This window comes from Magallana gigas, chromosome 10 (genome assembly GCF_963853765.1).
Source record: "Magallana gigas chromosome 10, xbMagGiga1.1, whole genome shotgun sequence".
NCBI classification, from domain to species: Eukaryota; Metazoa; Mollusca; class Bivalvia; order Ostreida; family Ostreidae; genus Magallana; species Magallana gigas.
This window is the reverse complement of record NC_088862.1, coordinates 21,491,319-21,510,270: the sequence shown is the minus strand read 5'-3', so window position 1 is coordinate 21,510,270 and position 18,952 is coordinate 21,491,319. Positions and strand designations below refer to the sequence as shown.

The following is an 18,952-nucleotide window of genomic DNA, read 5'->3' as shown; positions in this document are numbered from 1 at the left end:
TACCGAAAAGAGAAAATGACAAAGTACAGAGAAGCCCATATAATTGGAATGCTCCAAAATTTTGTACATAAAATAATTTAATGTACATTTACCATTAAATGTTTATTTTTGATAACTGTCAACTGATCGATTAAGTTGCATTTATTTCACTGTAAAATATAAAAGAAATACTCTTTTGCTAATTGCTATTGATATCTGTTTATAAAAACTCAATGAATGTTATTACACCCTAAAAAATATCTCACGCCACCAACTACATGTAGTTGTTTTTCTATTACTATTAATTCTTTTCATCAATTACTTTAAAATGTCTACTGCCATTTTGTTCATTGGTATTGATACCTGTTAACTAACTTACAAATTATTCCTATAGGAATTAACTGTCAGATGTCATTGCTTACTAATATTGATAATTGTAAATTGCTCCCGACATCGATTGATTCCCATTGATTAGTCTAATGATTCACTTAATTCACGAGGTTATCAAAGTACTGATAGTACTGAAAGCGCCAACCTAGCTTGGTTCTAAAGGAAATTTACTTTGTGCAAGCTTAATTAGAAAGAATCGATTTGGGTTTTTTTAATATTTCAGCTTCTGTATAGGCAATATATTTCCTCATCACTGCGTGGAAGCCCCTGTAATGATGTACCTAAGCCCCGCACCCTGAATTCACAATAGCCACAATAGCTCGAACCTTAATAAGTTATATTAACAATAGCCCGTGAAACTATGTGCGTAAACCCCCGAAACTAGATCCCCAACCAGTTTGAATGATGTTTATTTCTGCTCATAGGGGGCGGTTATTTGATGCACCGGAAGTAGAAGTCTAACGACAATAAAGCACTTAGCTACGCTTAGCACTTTCAAAAAAGCATAGAAACAAATGTAATAAACGAGATTTTAATGAGGTTCGAAGTTTTAACACACAGATTGAAATAATTAAAATCCAGAATACATGTAAGAAATAATTAAGTCACTTCCTTCATTACAAGCTATGTGAAGTACATTCCTTATGTACCTACCTATCGATCAACAATGAAAATAAATGAATAAATGCCAGAAAAATAAAATATTTCTGATCACTATCGAAGTCAATCAAACCTGATGTGTACCAAGTTTTTTCCTAAGAGTACTAAAAATAATCGAACAAAAAAAAAATACCGACCTCCATTTAAGGAGATTAAAATCTTTCTAAATTACAAACAAAAACAAAAAAAACACCCCTACTATATTGACTATTTAAGCAAAAGAAAGAATAAATAAAAATCTAAATAGAATTTTACTGACACTGAAAAAGAAAGTTGATGAAATTTAACACAATCAATGACATAGTGAAGCATACAATGGTTGTAACAGGGCAGAGACGGTTTGGTTTGACATAATGCCAAATACTGTGGAATAGTTTTAAAGGGTTGGTTGATACTGGCAATTTTCTATACTTTTCTAACCTTCTGGGAAAAAAGAGCTCTTTTCAAATCCAAATTAACAATTAAGCCAAAGTTCATTTGGATTAAAAAAAAAAAGTAATAACAAAATCACATTCATATATTTTAAGGTTGATCAGATGGGCAACTAGCAATCGGAACTTCTCGGGCCTTTCCGACAGGCTCGGAAACACTGGAAAGGCCCCCAATGTTGCAATTGAGGTAGCCTGATGACCATTATACCTTAAAAGAACAAACTTTTGAACATTAATTTTCAAAAAATGAATAGGTCTTTTTGGACCACAAATCAAGAACAACGGGTGATTTCATTCGGCTAAAAAAAATAGAAATAATTTAATTATATCCGACAGAAAATAAACATTGTTTGTAATTCAAAGTTACTCAAAGAAGCTGTCTGATAATTCCACAGTACAAAGCATAAAAAACCAGAAACACATCAGCTCTGTTATCTTGCAGACTCTTACACAAAGATTTCTCTCACCCAACACACAATACTATAGCATAATTACATACATCAAATTCATGATATAATCAGATGAGTAAAAGGAACTGATATGCTTAATATTCTACATATTAATATATTAATTAATTGATAAATCCCAAGAATAATAAATCATATCTATGTACAGTTTGAAACTTAAATAAAAACAGGTTACATAAGCAATTTCAAGTAATATTTAAGTCATTTTTAAGTAATTTCATTACTTGTACTTAATTGTACTTGCAAAATCAATATAATGTATAAAATTGTAAAGGTGTCTTTTTGTGAATTTGGGGATCAAATATTCTACCTAAATATATTTTGACATGAACAGCAAAGGTAGAATCTTATATAAAAAAAGGGAATCAAAAATTAAATAAGACAAAATTTTGATGAATATATGAAGATATCCAATTCTCAATTTTCAATATATTTAGCCTGCAAATTGTTTCTGCACTTTTTTGCCCTTAGATAAATTCAAAATGAAGCATAAATTGGGTGGATCATACATTTTATATATCTTTATCTAATTCATGATATTGTGAATCTGAAAAATACCAAATAAAATGGAACACCTACAGAATTTGAATTACCCTGTCAAAAAAATTGTAATGTACATTAATATAATCATTTTTTTTAATCATGTTCATTGTTTGTTCATTGGCCTATCATATAACTTTAAATGAAGAAAAATAACTTTTCTCAACAATCCAAAGTGTAATTATATACCTAAATAAAATCACAAAATACACAAATCTGCAGAAAATTCTGAATGAGAGAAAAATTCATTTTTTTTTCACCTGAATATTATATCTACAATTCTTAAAGTGATACAATCTCTTTTGTTTCATCACAGTTGGAAAATCTAAAAAAAAAATAGTAGATGTTGAAGGTAAACTGTCCATTCAAACAAAAAAATGTGCATTAATAATAATGTTGGAAAATACAGATTTTTACATTCATTTTTTTTCATTTTAATATATCATATGTATTTCAGATCCATAAAGTGATACAATCTCTTTTGTTTCATCACAGTAGAAAAATCTCAAAAAACAGTTCATGTTGAAGGTAACTTGTCCATTCAAACATAATTTTATGCACATTAATAATGCTGGCTCTTCATTTTTTTTTTCATCTTAATATCATATATGTAAAGTGATACAATCTATTAAGCTGTTTCATCAAAATAAAAAATCTCAAAAAACAGTGACTGCTCATTCAAACATATGTACATGAATAATAATAGCTCTTCATTAGAGAATACAGATTTTGACAAATTGTTGATACATTGAAATCCACCATTATATATTGCAGAAGCAAAGAGAACAAAATCACACTGAATCAGAATAGATTGCACAGTGGTATCAAATTAACAGGAAAACAAAGAGATTCACTGCCAGAAATGTATACAGCTTAAAAAAAATAAATGTATTGGTTCTTTGGCACAAACGTCAAATGTTGCAGCATTGATTAATTTTAGTGACATATTGAATAAGGGGAATAACTCAATAATAAAATAAGAAAAAAATTCAGCTATTCCCCTTTGCAAATTTGGCAATAAAAATTTAAATAAGATACCTCATCCTGCATTAAATTTTGAAAAGTTTGGCCTGAAAACCAATACATTAACTTTCTTTTTTGCCAAATGGGAGGGGGGAGGGTAAAAAAAAAAAAGATCTATTGCGGGTGGTCATGTTTTTCGGTGGGAGGGTTCAGGGGGTCTAAACTAAAAATAGAAATAACAAATCAACAACAATATACAAACTTAACAAGAAACTGTTTTTGATCATGAGTGCACCATCACTTAATAATTATGTCTAGAAGTTATAGCAAGCAAACATAACTTCCAATTTTTTCATTAGAATTCTACCCTTTTAAAAGTTCTCAGGTTGATCAGATTGCCAAATCTTAGCTAAACAATGTAAACAAGGACTGACAAACAATTGACAAAAATTCTTTGGTTGTGGAACAGTCTTTGTAGAATTATATTCCAAACACATTAATAAAAAAAAAAAAATTTCCAAAGACAATCTACAACAGTCTACACAAATATCCTGGTGATCGTAAAGCCAACAGATCTGAACAACAGCACGAAAAACAACAAAAATACTTCTGATTGGTTCTGAAGATTGAACGCAGTCATATTTATGACACACTAAATATGAAGGGAAAAAAAAGTTTTACAAATCATCTCCTTTCATTATCAGACAAGATGGTGGTGTAACATCCTAGATTCACAAAAATTAAACAAGAGTTGAAACTTATAAAAAAAGGACTTCAGTAAAGTTTATATGGCATGATGAAATAAGAATTCAATAATTTATTGATTCTTTTTTCACTCCAACCATCACATTAGTAACTTCTAGTCCCTATCAGGCCTCCAGATCAAATAAGTGAAAGACATGCTTTCTGCATTTTCTCATCCTTTTCATTTTTCTTTTGAAATAAAGTGAGAAAGCAAGCATCAGTAATGTGTCTTTCATCCTTAAATGGAATAGCCTGAGCAACAAAACTGAATCCAGTTTTCAGATCTGAAGCATACACAAAGATACAGACATAAGATGATCGTATTCAGTGGAATTCTTCAACAAATCGTAAAAAATCACATGATATGATATGTTTTCTGGTCATGGCTTATAACATCTTTGAAAGGATATTTGCAATATCTCTTTTGTTGTGCATTGTTTTCACCTATGATCTTTCCACATGATGAATATCAAAACTCATAATATTAATAACTAAATTGTTGTTATATAAGCTTTTCAAAAGCCAGGTAAAAGTGTTCCTGATTTGTACTTTAATACCATCTCTGTACACAAAATGTTATACAAAATGGTTATCGCCCGACTCAGAACTGTAGATAATGCAAAAATATCAATGCACAAGAAATGAAAACTTGCAATTCCATATACTATGTCTCCCTGTATAGTCTAATAAGGCATCTTAGGATAACAAAATAATCAGTGGGATTATAGAAAATTTAAATGAGGCTAGATGGTCATGGCCATTTTAAAGTATTTCTCTTCCTCCAAATATGGAAGAGTTCGGTCAATTTAAAGATCTAAATAAATTCATAACCAATAATCAAACAAAAAGTGAGTACTTTTAACAGTGCCAATATGTTTTTTTATGATTAGTGAATTAGTAAATTCACACTTCAAAATAATTGCTTTGACCTTGTTTTGACCACTAAGCCTCCTTAATCTTTTATGAAGTAATACCTCATTCCAGTAATTTCACCTCAAAATTTCTCTTTGGTTTCAAACAGCATATTGGATAAACATGAATATTTAACTTTTAAGTAAGAAATGTTTGGAAATCATCATTTTTTTTTCTCATTTTTTGTTTGTTTTTTTGTAGTGCTACAAAAATAATTAAAACACATTAATGTGAAAGTGAAGGAACTCCCGCACGCAGAGATATCACAGTCTTGTTGCCATTTTGCTCGACAAAAAAATGAAAAAAGAAAAGTGTCTTTGATCGTAACACTGTCCAAAGTTACGTGTATGACAAGTATAAATGCATCAACAACAAACTACACATATGTGTCAGACCAAGTCCTTACCTCCAATACTTGAAACAAATCTAAAACAAACTGTGCAACCCAAAACACATTCAGACCTGACGATACAATAATCAAAAACAATGTTATGAGTGAAATAACAGATTGATAATTTTTTTTCTCCATTTTTTGAAGAGCAAACATCGACATCCTCTTCTACTCTCCTCTAGGCTGTGGATTCGACACGATATTTTTCGCCTGAGGCAGTATCACGCTTCCAGAATTTCATTTTGTTCATCTTCGCTTTCATTTCACTTGGGCGATGCTGAAAATAAACAATTATAACAAAATGTAAACCTCTAATTAAAAAAAAAAATTCCTTCTCTATTCTCACAAATTCATTTACAGAAACAGATTTTTATATTAAAAGAAAATCAGAAAAAATCCAACGAAATTAATTTCCTTGAAGAAGAATGTTAATCAATTGTAGGTTAAAAAAAAAATGAACTTACATTAATCATCCATTGGCCTGAAGCTGAGGTTGGGTGAGTGTAAGCGTAGAAAAACCAGACACCGCCGACAATCAGCAGGACGAGGATGAGCACCGCGACCACCACACCGGCTATCGTGGCATTACTTGCCCCTGCAAGAAAAAAAACATCAACAGTGGTAAAACTATCTGTATTTTTACACTATATGTAACTAACAATCCATGTACTTGTTCTTGTTCATGCTACATGTACTATCAAAATTCAGAAACATTACCATGGAATACACTGGTTTTTTTTAAAGGGGGGGCGGGTGTGATAATCATTCCATAGTTAATTAAAAATTAGTTAAATATCACTGAACTAATTCATATTACTAATGATATTATGAGAAACAATCAAGAGCTATTAATATAATTGTGATGATATTTATTATCCAGGTTCAATCAAATATAGGAAGGGATTTATCCCTCGGTGAGGCCTCAGGGGGTATGAAAAACATCCCTCTGGCAAATAAATCCCAGTACATCCTCGACTGAACTATGATTAAAAACCATTTCTTATGTTTCAAAACTATATTAAACCAATATGAGCTGCAATTTTCATGATGACATTTTTTTTAACGAAATTGTTATTTTCTACTAAAATGACAAAAATATCATGGTTTTTAAATTTCTTTTCGCCAAATTTTTGTGAAAAGGGCAGTTAAAGAGCCTAAATTGGAGCGAAATTGAATAATTGTCGTCCTGTACAAAAATTGATTTTCTATATGTTCCTTAGAAGAGATATCTTTCCTCTGACAAAAATTACCCGGTAATGTTTTTTTCCAACCTTATTTATCATAAAAGTTTAAGTTACATGCAGACTTAGCATACTAGCAGGTTTTTACAGCAAAATAAAATTCTAAAAAATACAGCTCATATTGCTTTAACAAATATGAAAACTAGGATTTTTTTAACCCCAGCATCAGCAGGGTCTGAAGAAATTTACGGCCAAAGTTATCCAATGAGACTTTGTCTTACAAGCTACTATGGAAAAAAAAACCCTGTTAAAACCATCATTTTTTGGCAATGAACCAGAATTAAATTTTTATTTGATTTTAATGATTGAGCTAAATTAAGGTTGATAACCTTCATGATCAATATTCAAAATCTTCATTGAAATGAAAAGTTTGCTTTTAAAAAAAAATATATGTGACATGGGGACCTAGGGATTATTTTTTGCTTGCATATACTGTAAATTCCTGATTAAACGCGAGGAATTAATATCCGCATAAAACCGTGAGAAGCCCATCTCGCGAATTCTAAAATCTCGCTTTTAATTTTGGGAGACATGTAAACTACATGAAACTATGATGAAATTTCGGCATTCGCGATTTTATGTTCTCGCGATTTGATGGAAAATCGTTGAATCGCAGAATTAAGTACTCGCGTAAAATAAGGAATCTACAGAAACAGTCTTATAGCAGAATGGTTAGAAAACGTACACAATAGAACACCGTTTTACTTTATCAAAACAATTATTAAGAACTTGCCATAATGAATAACTAATTTGTTTTACCTCTCTTACCTTTCTGGGACTCTCTGTATGAACAATTAGATCTGCTCGACTGTAAAGAGAAGAAATAACTACAACCATTACAATCCTCAAACTGGATTACAGTATTAATGCATAAAATCGGAAATTAAGACCTCAAATAGATAATTATAATTATATATTTACAGTTTTTAAAGTAACACATCAAAAATTGATTAATTATGGTAAGAACTTTTACTTTGGTAACCTAATTCTTTGCCTTTTAAATGTATTTTTGTTATTCAATTATTATGAATAATGATTTATTCTAGCCAGTTAGTGAAGTGCAAATAGTATCAATATGTTTAAAAAAATTCAATCAAATAATAAAGTTATGATAAAAACCAAAGTAACACACAGGCAAAATATTATACAAATATTGCATGTTTGGGAGGGTAACATTTGAAATTGACACCCCAAGAAAACCATTGTCAACCGACGCGAAGCGGAGGTTGACAATGGTTTCCGAGGGGTGTCAATTTCAACTGTTATCCTCCCAAAACAGGCTCTATTTAATCTATTATACTGAATGTCTTTATTCAAAGAAATTTTTACTGCTTTTATATAGAAATGGCGTGAACTTTGAGACGAACCATACGCGCATAATTTATGCGCATGTAACAGTTTGTTGTGTTACCCTTTGCCAAGTGTGTTGCTAACGCTGAGGGTAATAGAACGGATTATCAACTGCGTCTAAACCAATCAGATTTCAGTATTTAACATGAAAGTATAATAATACATTTTGTTTTTTTAGTGTCCACAGCAAGGAAATTAAATTGTACGCTAAATGTGTACTTGGCTAGCTCATTAATATTCTTACTTTGATGATCTTCAAAAGGACTTTTACTTTTAGGATATGTGTATTTATGCAGAATGTACACATTATCAAAAAAGTACACTTGTCCTCGAACTTTTTTCCACTTAGAGACAAAAACAGATTAAAACAAACTATCAATTTTTTATTTAATTAAAAAAAAAATTTGAAACGTTTTACCAAATCAATATTGATATCAAGAAAAGACGGTTGATATACATGTAGGTATATGAAGTTGATGAAACATTTATAATATCAATTGAAATGAGGATAGATATAATTACAAATATATGTGTGCATTAATTATTAATGTGTGTGCAATCCTGGGGGGATAAAAGATTCTCAACACTGGAAACCACCAAAAAAAAATACTTCAGAAATTATTTTCAGCATTTTGAATAAAATTCTAGTCCTAAAAGCAAATGAATGTAAATTAATAAGTTAAAATAAACTTTAAAAATGTAAAATTTTCCATGTATATTTTATCTAATATCTAAAAATTAATGTGATTTGTCATGAGACCCTCTACACACAAATAAAAATAAAAGAATTATAGAAAATTATATTGCTTAAAGCTACCCAAAAGTTATCCAAAATAAAATAAAAAAAAGATCAGAATCTTCATCACTTAAAACAAATAATAAAAGAGTTGACATTGTTTTTAATATAGTACCCTCTGAACACAAATGAAAAAAGGTTTTGAGAAAATCATATTGCTATATAGGCTATTGCTCAAGTGTAACTTCTTGCCCCTTCACCCCCCCCCCCCTCCAAAAAAAAAAACCAAAAAAAAAAACCTGACCCCCACCATACACACACACATGTGCATTGATAGAAGCTCTATTAAGAAATGTTCAATGACACTAGACAAGCACACACAGTATTTGCACCATAGATGTTGTAGAATGTTTGGCCTTTTTTAAAAAGAAATCTTTTTAAAAGTACATTTTTGGGACAAACGGGGAACTGCTTTGTTAGCCCTAGATATCAAGAACTAAAGGATTTGAAGGAAATAAAAATAGGTGTTCCACATACCAATGTACAACAAAATGAATAGAAATTTAGATAAGCTTTATCTAAATGAAAATAAAACCCAGAAGAGAACTTTATACATGCTAGCATGCTACCAAACTAAAATAGGCGGATCATTGAAATTGGTAGTGGCCAATTTTTGTGGGGTACGTGCAGTCTTTTTTTCACAGTTTCGCATGGACTTTATACTTAATAATAGTTCAGCATTGAATTTAATTAAAGACCATGTTAATCATATTAAATTGACTTTAATTTGTTGACAAGAGAAATTCACAAAAATTGGGTTCGTGTCCTAATGGTTCCTCAGTACATTCTGTTGCCTGTAAATTTACCAAATACAAACCAAGCTGCATAACTACTTTATGTAAAATGTTGCAATAAGACGGGATTTCTATACACTTACAGATACATTTACAATTTCAAGTCGTTAATTTGTTAAAAGGCACTTTCTCCATATGTGTGCAAGAGAAAAAAGCGGATTTGAAGATATAACAAAGGACACTACATGAATAAGGTGTACGTAAAGCAAAATCTGGCCAGGACTCTAAAACTGTACTTATAAGCTCAGTAAACGATTGGTACTGCTTAGTTATCTAAACAGCGATAGGGATTCAGCAAGGGAAGGTCAATCATCGGTAATCCAAATAAATGTCTTATTCCCAACACAAGTACTAGCTGTGTCATTTTATAAGCCACCATATTATTTTCATGTGATTGCCCTATATGACAGTGTATTCGGTTAAAAAGGGGAGATTGCATATGTCTTAGTAGAATGATAAATATGCTGAAGCTAGTGTATGACCATCTAAAGGTCACATAACAGTGCACCTTAGTTGCAATCTAGATATCTATCAGAAAATTGCCCTCCAAAAAAGCAAAACTCCCTTTGGGTGCAACTGAAAGAAGCATGTTTGGCCATCTACCATGCATTTATGACACACAGACAGACAAAGATGAACTGACAATAACTCTTCTGGAGGAAAAAAAATATCATCTAATCAATTTTTTGTGCTTTCAAATTGGTGGTTTGCACAACTCATTTCTATTTATTGGTACATGAAATGATTTTCACATAGTTTCTGCAGGCAACCTTAAAAAGAAAATTTTTAAAATATGAACCATGTCAGGAGATGATTATAGCTCCTGGTCTGAAAAATTCAGATGGACGACACAGGAGCAACAGTTAAATTCCTTCCTTCTAAGAAGTTACAATTTACAGTGCGCAATTCTTGCACTAGTTCAGGACTGACTAATAAAAATAATATGCCATATCTTTACTCTTCAGTATACATGTACTAGTGCATTCTTATCCAACTCGATCTTCTTACAAACATATATGTACCATTAAGAAATTCACTTTTATCATCTTGTTGTTGGAAACCTGACTAGCATATAATTAATATAGGACTGATTTCTGACAAACACACTATGTTATATTTCCAATGTGACATGTGATGATTCTAAACTGTATGCATACACTAATGCAGTGCTAATAGATGTAAAATGAAAAGAAATGAAGTCCTCAAGTCTCTGTGTTTTTGTAAAAATATACTGCTATATCATGCTAGTAAAATTGAACACAATATAATAAGTGAAATCTGCAAACAGAAAATTTTCATGAGAAAATTATGCACTTCAGGTTTACAGCATCTTATACTAGCTCATTAAACTTTAATTATATTGGAAGATAGAGAAAAGGTCAAGCCAAGAACACAAGATACAAGATTAAAAATCATTGATTAACTCTCAATTCCCGTGTGACTTCATCTGAGGTTTTGAATTTGACAAAAACTACCTTTCAAAACTCTTCATGTTCCAAAGAATTCAGTTTCTTTTAAACCTTTTTAACTGTCAGTCTTGCACAATCTTGTGATCTTTTCAAGAATACCCCTCAGAATCTTGCGATCTTTTCTTGAAGAACATCCCTAAATCTTATTACTTAATACAAAACCTCAAGAAACCAAGCATAATACAGTATTGAGCTCTGCAAGAAATGAAAGATAAGGATTTCAAAGATAATACTTAAAACAGCTTGTTCATGCCAGTGCATGCTGAATGTGTTACATAAGAGAAAATTAAGTCTTTGGCTAGTGATTAACAGGTAAAATAATAAATTTTTTAATTGTTTTTTATTTATTTATCTACCTTTTTTTTTTCACTTTAAAAATTATTTGTTTCAGAAACCAGGCATTATCCAACCACCTCAAACCCTTCCCCCTCTCCTATCCCCTAAAAACAGTTTTAGAGTCCAGGATTTTAGGCTATAGAATATATTAATAAGCTTTTAAGCTTGACTTGAAAATAGGTTTTACATCAAAAATAGAGAATTCATGTTAAAATTTTTATCAATTTTTGTATTTATCTTCAGTACATCAATAGGAAGTTAAAGTAGATGAAATTCTATTCATTCAATTTATTAGAAGCAAAAAATACGTAGACATGCATGCCCAATTCTAATATTTTCAACTGCAAATCCTCCACCCCTTTTCAAAAGCATGGCATACAATGACTGTCATTTAAATATTTATATAGTTTTCTATACAAGTCAAGCCTAAATATATGACACAACATGACATTGATTTATAATTAGAATGTTGCTATGTTGCACGTCAAGCAGATTGCTCTTTTATACCCCTGGCAAGCATCCGTTCCTATCCTGTTGCCCAGAAGCCTGAGAGCTCTGTGATGTTGCCGTGGTGGATTGGGTTGCAGGGTTGCTTGTTGTGGTTTTGTGTGTAGAAGTTGTGGGTATGTAAGTTTTGATTGTGGTAATTATGGGTGTGGATTCTGTGGTAGTGTTGGTTGTGGTTTCTGTGGTAGTGTTGGATGTGGTTTCGTTTGTTGGTGGTGGTGAAAGTGTGGTAGTGTAGAGATAGCACTTGTCTGGATTGTCAAATGCCTGGCAAAGTCAAAGCAAGATCACTTCTTTAAGAAAATTGTAAAGCAATTCTAAAATATTTTCTAGCTAGCTCATATCATAAATTGTACCTATACAATAATCTCAATTTTTAAGGTACATGTACCATTATGCATAATATACTTGCTCAGTGATTCAAATGAATCTCAAAAACCAAGGAGGGGAAGGATGAGTGACAGCATTGGTTGAAATGGTATCATATCAATTCTTACAGGCTAAATCAATGCAAGCTAAAGTCACAGGTGTAATGAATCTCTCTGTTAACTTATGTTGTTCAGATGTGTGTAGACTTCTCTCATCTTTAGTCAATGCACACATTATGCATTATACATTGGGATTTTTCTTTTGTTCTAAAATGGTCTACTTCTGCATCACGAACCAATAGTAACACAGCATGTTTATCAAAGAACCAATCAGAGTTTGATTCGATTATGTTGCTTAGAAACTATGAGGGGAGATAACCAAGCTCTGTACTAGCACTATATATATTGCTGAGATGGTTCAATCAAAATATAGATTTGAAATTGAAATTTCTCTATCTAAAAAGAAAAGAAAAAAGTGAGTTTTTTTTCTTACAATTTTAATTAAGTTTTTTTTTACTTAAATTCTGCCCATAAACTTGCAAAAATTTCAAAGTGTGAAATTATTCAAAAGTTAAAAAATCATTACCCCTAAAGTGCTGTCTAGCATTTAAAACTAGATTCTATGAATTCATTGCCTCATCTAAAAAATCGATGTCCAAAGGAATTTTTAGACTTCAATTTGCCATTGACAAAAAAACACAACCAAAAAAAATTTGACAACTTTTCAAATTAAATATTAAAAAAAACATAACAAAAGTAAAACAGTTTCAAAATTTGCATAATTTCTGGAACGCAAAATCAAGGCATGCTTACACTTTATCTAAGTCTTGCAATTAAACCTTCATTAGGTTAATGAAGTATTATAACTTAAAATTTAAAACTGAAAATTTGCAAAGAAAAGTAGAACTTGATACATGTACTCAAAACTGAAAATTTTCTTTTAAAAAAATTTTAAATCTCAATAATTTCAAAATGAAATAAAAAACAACATGCAAATAAAAAAATTTTAACAAATGAAATTGAACCATCTCAAGCATGCAGAAAGTGTTGAATTCAATTTCCACTGGCAGAAGAACCCAGCGCGGTCTAATCTATTGTCCTACTTTACCGAGCAGTCTGGTTGGATGCTATCGGTAGGCCTCTTGGTAGTCCATGGTACGCTACTAGTAGATGTCATTCCACATCTACTTAGCTGATCAAATCCCTGATATACACACACACAGAGTATCAGTCGACATTAACAAAGTTAAAAAGCTGAATCATTTTTTCCCCTCGGAATTCGAACCTTTTTTTTCCTGTTGGATAATTGTAATGGACCCTAATAGCCCTATTTATTGAATGTGAATGAATTCAAGTAAAATGCATCCCATACAATGCTCAGGCTTATATCTGTGCCTTGACTGCTGCTGAAACTAGTACCATTATGTAATATGTGAAGCCAGAATGGCATGACTGTGTTGGTCACAAAGTATTGACTGACAACATGGTCAAAGTAATATCGAAACATTAAAAAACCTGCCTCATCTATGACATGTTGCTATGAAGGAGTAATGGGACGACTTCTTTTTGTGCCATACCCGATTTTTGTTTTCTCAAAACTTCAAAAAAATTAAGACTTACTCGTGTATTTTCCACATTTGCATTTTCTAACAGCTTCGAGCATCAGCTTTTGATGTTTTGTTGCTTATTTGAGATTGACTGGGTTTTTATAACAAATAAATTTTTCATCATCATTATATTAATAGCCAAATATTATTGAATTTAAAAAAAAATCTCAAATGTTGATTTTATATTTATAGATATGACACACTTGATTCATCCACCTTAATATCTTGAAGTGCTCCATTACTCCTAAAATCATGTATTTGAAATACCATAAGAATCATCTGTTGCCAAAATGGCACCTATAATGGTTGCTGTTATATGGATCTGAAGTTCATGAAGGGATGTGTGGAGGAGTTTGTAAATTGCACAAGCTGATTGATATAATACTGAAGGGGTCAAGATACCAAGGTATAATCCTTCAATAGCATAACATAATTAGGATATTTTTCATAATATCATTCATATTTCATGCACATACAATTTGACATAGGTAGTCGTATCAATACACCATCATGCAAACATCCATTATAGTCATGCCTAATGCTCCAATGGATATGTTAAAAAATAATTCAGACAAAGAAAGCTGCATTTCCCAATGAACATTTCATTCCTGACAACATGCTATTCCCTTCTCCGGATATAAAATGTTATTCTGATGCCTTAGGCACTTTTGCTCTCGCATCTTTTCCTTTACCTAACAATATTTCACATTCTATCAGTTAATTGTTTGATATAATAATATATAATATATATTATCAATTTAACTGTTAAATTGTAGGAAAATGAATGGGGCTAAACTTATCTGAGTAATGCTAACAACAGATACGCATGAACAACCCAGTTTGATTTCAAAATATTTCTCACTTAGTTGAAATTACTCATCAGCAAGCATAAACAAGTTATACACAATTCTTTTTTTTAAAATATTGTTCTACTTGTATGCATATTTTGGCAAAAAAAATATAAGAGTGAGTTTTAAAATACTATCACAAACACTAATATGACAACACAAAAATAACCCGCTGTGTACCTGAATTTCGCAGCCTTGATCTCGCCATTCTTGTCGCAGCCAATCAATGCCATCGGAACATCTTCTAACTTTCTGACACCACTTGCAGTCGAAGTTGTCATCCTGACTCAGACAGGTGAAGCAGTCTTTGGCAATATTACAGGCTGTTTAAGAGAATTAAAATAAAAAAATAGAGGTAATACTGTAAATATGTTGTATTTAGCTTGCGGTATTTTGCATGAAAATTTGTTAAAGTGTAATAAATAGAGAGCAATCATGTGATGTATTTTCATCCAATGATCTTGCATCATAATTTGAGACAAATTGAAGTTGTATATAGAATTTCTCATAAGATGACTTGAAGTTTCTTAAATTGTTCAAAAAATATGTGTAAAATCCACAAAGCTAGAATCCGATCTTTCCATCAGACATACTTGTTAAAGGTTCTAAAATCACGACGCTGTTGGATTGAATTCTGGTGAAGTCCACTTCTACACGATGGTATTCATATATGGTCCTCCTCTGAACTCCTGAAACATATAAGTAACCATGATGAATTCAATAATCAATTATAAATCGATACAATATGGCTTTAGATTTGGCCCTTGTATATATAATATTGGTATATGCTGTAAACGTATTAAATTTGGCGTGTACATTTTTTGGCAGAAAATGATTTTTCAACATGTTAGCGTGTATTTGATTTAGACAATTCCTAAATGCACCTATTATCTACTTATATATGTCGAAATTTGACCATGTACTTGGTTTAGCAGAAGCCATCTTCCGCCCAAGAATTCTTAATAAAAGAATACACAGCCAAATGTAATATGATTATAGGTGTTAATGTACAACTTATTTTGTAGAAACATTTTTGTAGAAATAAATGTTCATGTATATATTTAAACACACGTAAAAATGATGTTGTACACTTTGACCCAACATCGAACACCTGAGTGGTAGGTCATTATTCATTATTGGCAGTTCGCAGGTATGTTAAAATCCCCAGCATTTATTTCTTAATAGATGAGATTCATGTTATTTCAAGTATTGACTATTGATCAACAGTTGGCATATCAACAAAATTTAAATTAACTACATGGACATACAATATTAGGAATTATTAATTCAATGAATTTGTATTTGAATTTCATGTTAATACACTATTTGTGAAGATTGATACATTCAGTCAAGTTTACAAAATGTCATTGGATTTAACTGATTTACCCAGACAAACACTTATAACTCCTCTTCGTGATGTAATGAACCCAAGACTTTGCACTAGTATTTAGAGAGAAACTTAAGTAGGATGATGCTGCTGCTAAGAAAGATAACTCTAATTAAAATTGATAACTCTGAGCTCTTTCATACATGTATAACTGTCAAGCTGAAATCCAACTTCTGTTAAATTTTGCTAAAAATATGTGCTGAAATTGAGTGCATTTCAGCTAATATAATTTAGATTTAATACCAGTGGAAAATCATAAGCATTATGAAATAAATAAGTACATGTATTGTTCTAGAGAAAACAATGGAATACTTTAAAAACACATTTAAATTTGCCAGGTATTTATTATTTAGAACAAAATAAAAATTCGTCATTTATTGATTCAGAAGGTGACTAGATTACGTTTCTCAAATCCCTAAAATTTGCTACAAACATAGCCCATGCTTGTGTTCAACTCTAAATCAAATAAACTGCAGTAGCTGTTCAATATGCAAACATTTCTAGCTCACTAACCACATTAATAATTACATTTGCATTTACAACGTGCTCTTGTCATATCTGGAGGAGACGCTCTAGACTGTAGCTAATCTAATATTGTACACGCGCTGTGCTTTTTATTTTCTAACCTCTGGATCTACTGAAAATAAATTAACTTAGTAAATGTATCAATGTATTAATAAGACTATGCTGAAAATAAAACAATAAAACACAAAATATAAAAAAACAAATAGCATACACTGCAATTATTTGAAATACTTTTCAAATAATTTTGACACTCAACTATCATGCTATTTCATGAAAACAAATCACAATAAATGCTATACAACCAATGAATAAATCAATGTACAAACATATATTCTAATTTTAAATTAATTTATTTCTAAGAGCAGATAGTAATAAGTGTTGCATTTAAGTTGACCCGTGTAATCCGAAATTCTTCATTAATCGAAACACTGCACAATTTCTCAATTCTTTGAAAATGTTGATGATAAATCTATTTAAAAAACTTTTTCAATCTCAAAACAGGAAAAATAGTAGATGGTGAAACATCACAGATGACAAGTTTTACTCTATAATAGAGCTAGCTTATTCCCTTGTTAAATTATATGTCCTGTTCTGCTTAATGTTTTGAAAATGGTGAGAATTCAATCTTCTTTTGGTAATTAAATAAAAAATCATCAATAGTTAAACTCACGACTAAATGCATGTCTTGCTTAAACTGTAACTTCATACCTACGACAAACACAATATCAGATAATCATGCATTATCGATGCTTTCAAGATAACGCCAAGTGCATGTCAATTTCAAAAACAGTTTTTCATGCACTTCATTCGATCATTTCCACACACACAAAACTTTCAAATACAATTAATCCGGAAAAAAACCCCATACATGTAAGTAACTGTATATAACAGGGTTTTTTTCAGTTAATTAGGGTGTGTGATTTTATTAGGTCATTTTTATAGGTCAAGGCCAAGGTAATTGGGTCAAGATGCACATAGAAACTCATGGCATCCTGTTACCTTCGTTGGAGTCTGAGTATCTATGTTGGGACCCATTTTGACTTTTTACTGCAATAACAGAAGCAGGTTAAAGAAAGACGTAGTACAAACATGTGTTACTGTTTCACCATTAATCATAGAGCACCAATTTCATCAATTTTCATGGATTTTCAATGTAAATCAAAAAATTTCATCAAAGAAAATAACATGACAAAATGATGTTTATATTGACTATGAATATTACTACCTTAATTCAAAACAGCTAGTAATTTTTTTCCAATCAATGAAAATTGGTAGCCCAAAACATTAATGGCATCACAGTTTACAAACATATTATGGCAGATGGCAATCAGAGATTTGAAAGAGTAGACTGACATTCTCATTCCCAGAACTCACTCCCCAAGCCACCCCCCCCCCCCCCAAAAAAAAAAGAAGTTCATTCATGGATAAATGACATTCCAAATGGTCACATGTTGGACAAAATTGGTTGTCAACAGATACAAACATTTACTAGTGTTCAGAGTTTGGTCTGGCTGGTGTATAATGCAGTGTATATGTATATATATAGCATGAAGGGATGATATACTGTATATAGGGAAATATTTGCCCCTGTTTGAATTTTTGCCCCTTTCATTCTCATTGTCAGTGGTGAATTTAAGACATTGCAAATTCAGAACAATTTTTAAACAGCTGTGTTTATATATTCAAGCTATGTATCTATTACTGTGTTTGGGCGAAATCAAGACAGGTCAAAACCATTTGCATAAATAAAGGGCAAAAATAACCCTGTATACAGTAGCATTACTGGCGACTATGTATATGTGCTGATTGCACATTCAATTGGGCGTTTGGCAGCTGTAATTGTAAATGGTTAATGATATTTTTCTGTATATATATACTTATACCTGATGAAGGGGCTTGGTAAGCCCTCTGCTGGAAACATACATATGCCATATGAAATATTTGTGAAGGACAATACATGTATGTTAAAAAAAAAAATTGAAAAATAAATCGAATTAAAATTTGTTGCAGTACCTGATAGATGATAAATAAACATTCAATAGAAATGATAATATGAACAAATATCTTGATATATTCAACAAATGGAAAGAAAAGAAAGAATTTGGAAGATGAAGTCATTTAAAGAATGATCATGCTATTACCTGCATATATGGTATCAATGTAGAAAGCATCTGACACGCCCACTTTCACGGGATGGTTTTTTTTCTCTATGCTCTGTATTTCCACTGGGATCTACAGTGTAGATTG

General features: G+C 31.2%; 1 protein-coding gene across 8 annotated transcripts in view; it reads right to left on the bottom strand.

Annotated features, from left to right (window-relative positions):
* Window positions 1-885: 885 nt before the first annotated feature.
* LOC105320651 (plexin domain-containing protein 2) overlaps window positions 886-18,952 on the bottom strand; it is a 43,227-nt gene continuing 25,160 nt past the window's right edge. Inside the window, exons 8-15 of one of the 8 annotated variants that reach the window (XM_066073730.1) lie at window positions 18,847-18,937; window positions 17,705-17,752; window positions 15,387-15,482; window positions 14,974-15,116; window positions 13,447-13,542; window positions 7,478-7,526; window positions 5,942-6,072; window positions 886-5,754 (exon numbers count right to left, since the gene is read on the bottom strand). In XM_066073730.1, the coding sequence (XP_065929802.1) occupies window positions 5,656-5,754; window positions 5,942-6,072; window positions 7,478-7,526; window positions 13,447-13,542; window positions 14,974-15,116; window positions 15,387-15,482; window positions 17,705-17,752; window positions 18,847-18,937 (753 nt within the window). In that variant the 3' untranslated portion in view covers window positions 886-5,655. Of the gene's footprint in view, window positions 5,755-5,941; window positions 6,073-7,477; window positions 7,527-11,970; window positions 12,238-13,446; window positions 13,543-14,973; window positions 15,117-15,386; window positions 15,483-17,704; window positions 17,753-18,846; window positions 18,938-18,952 lie in introns of all 8 variants that reach the window. The other 7 variants (XM_066073731.1, XM_066073728.1, XM_066073729.1 and 4 more) reach the window with 7 other exon arrangements.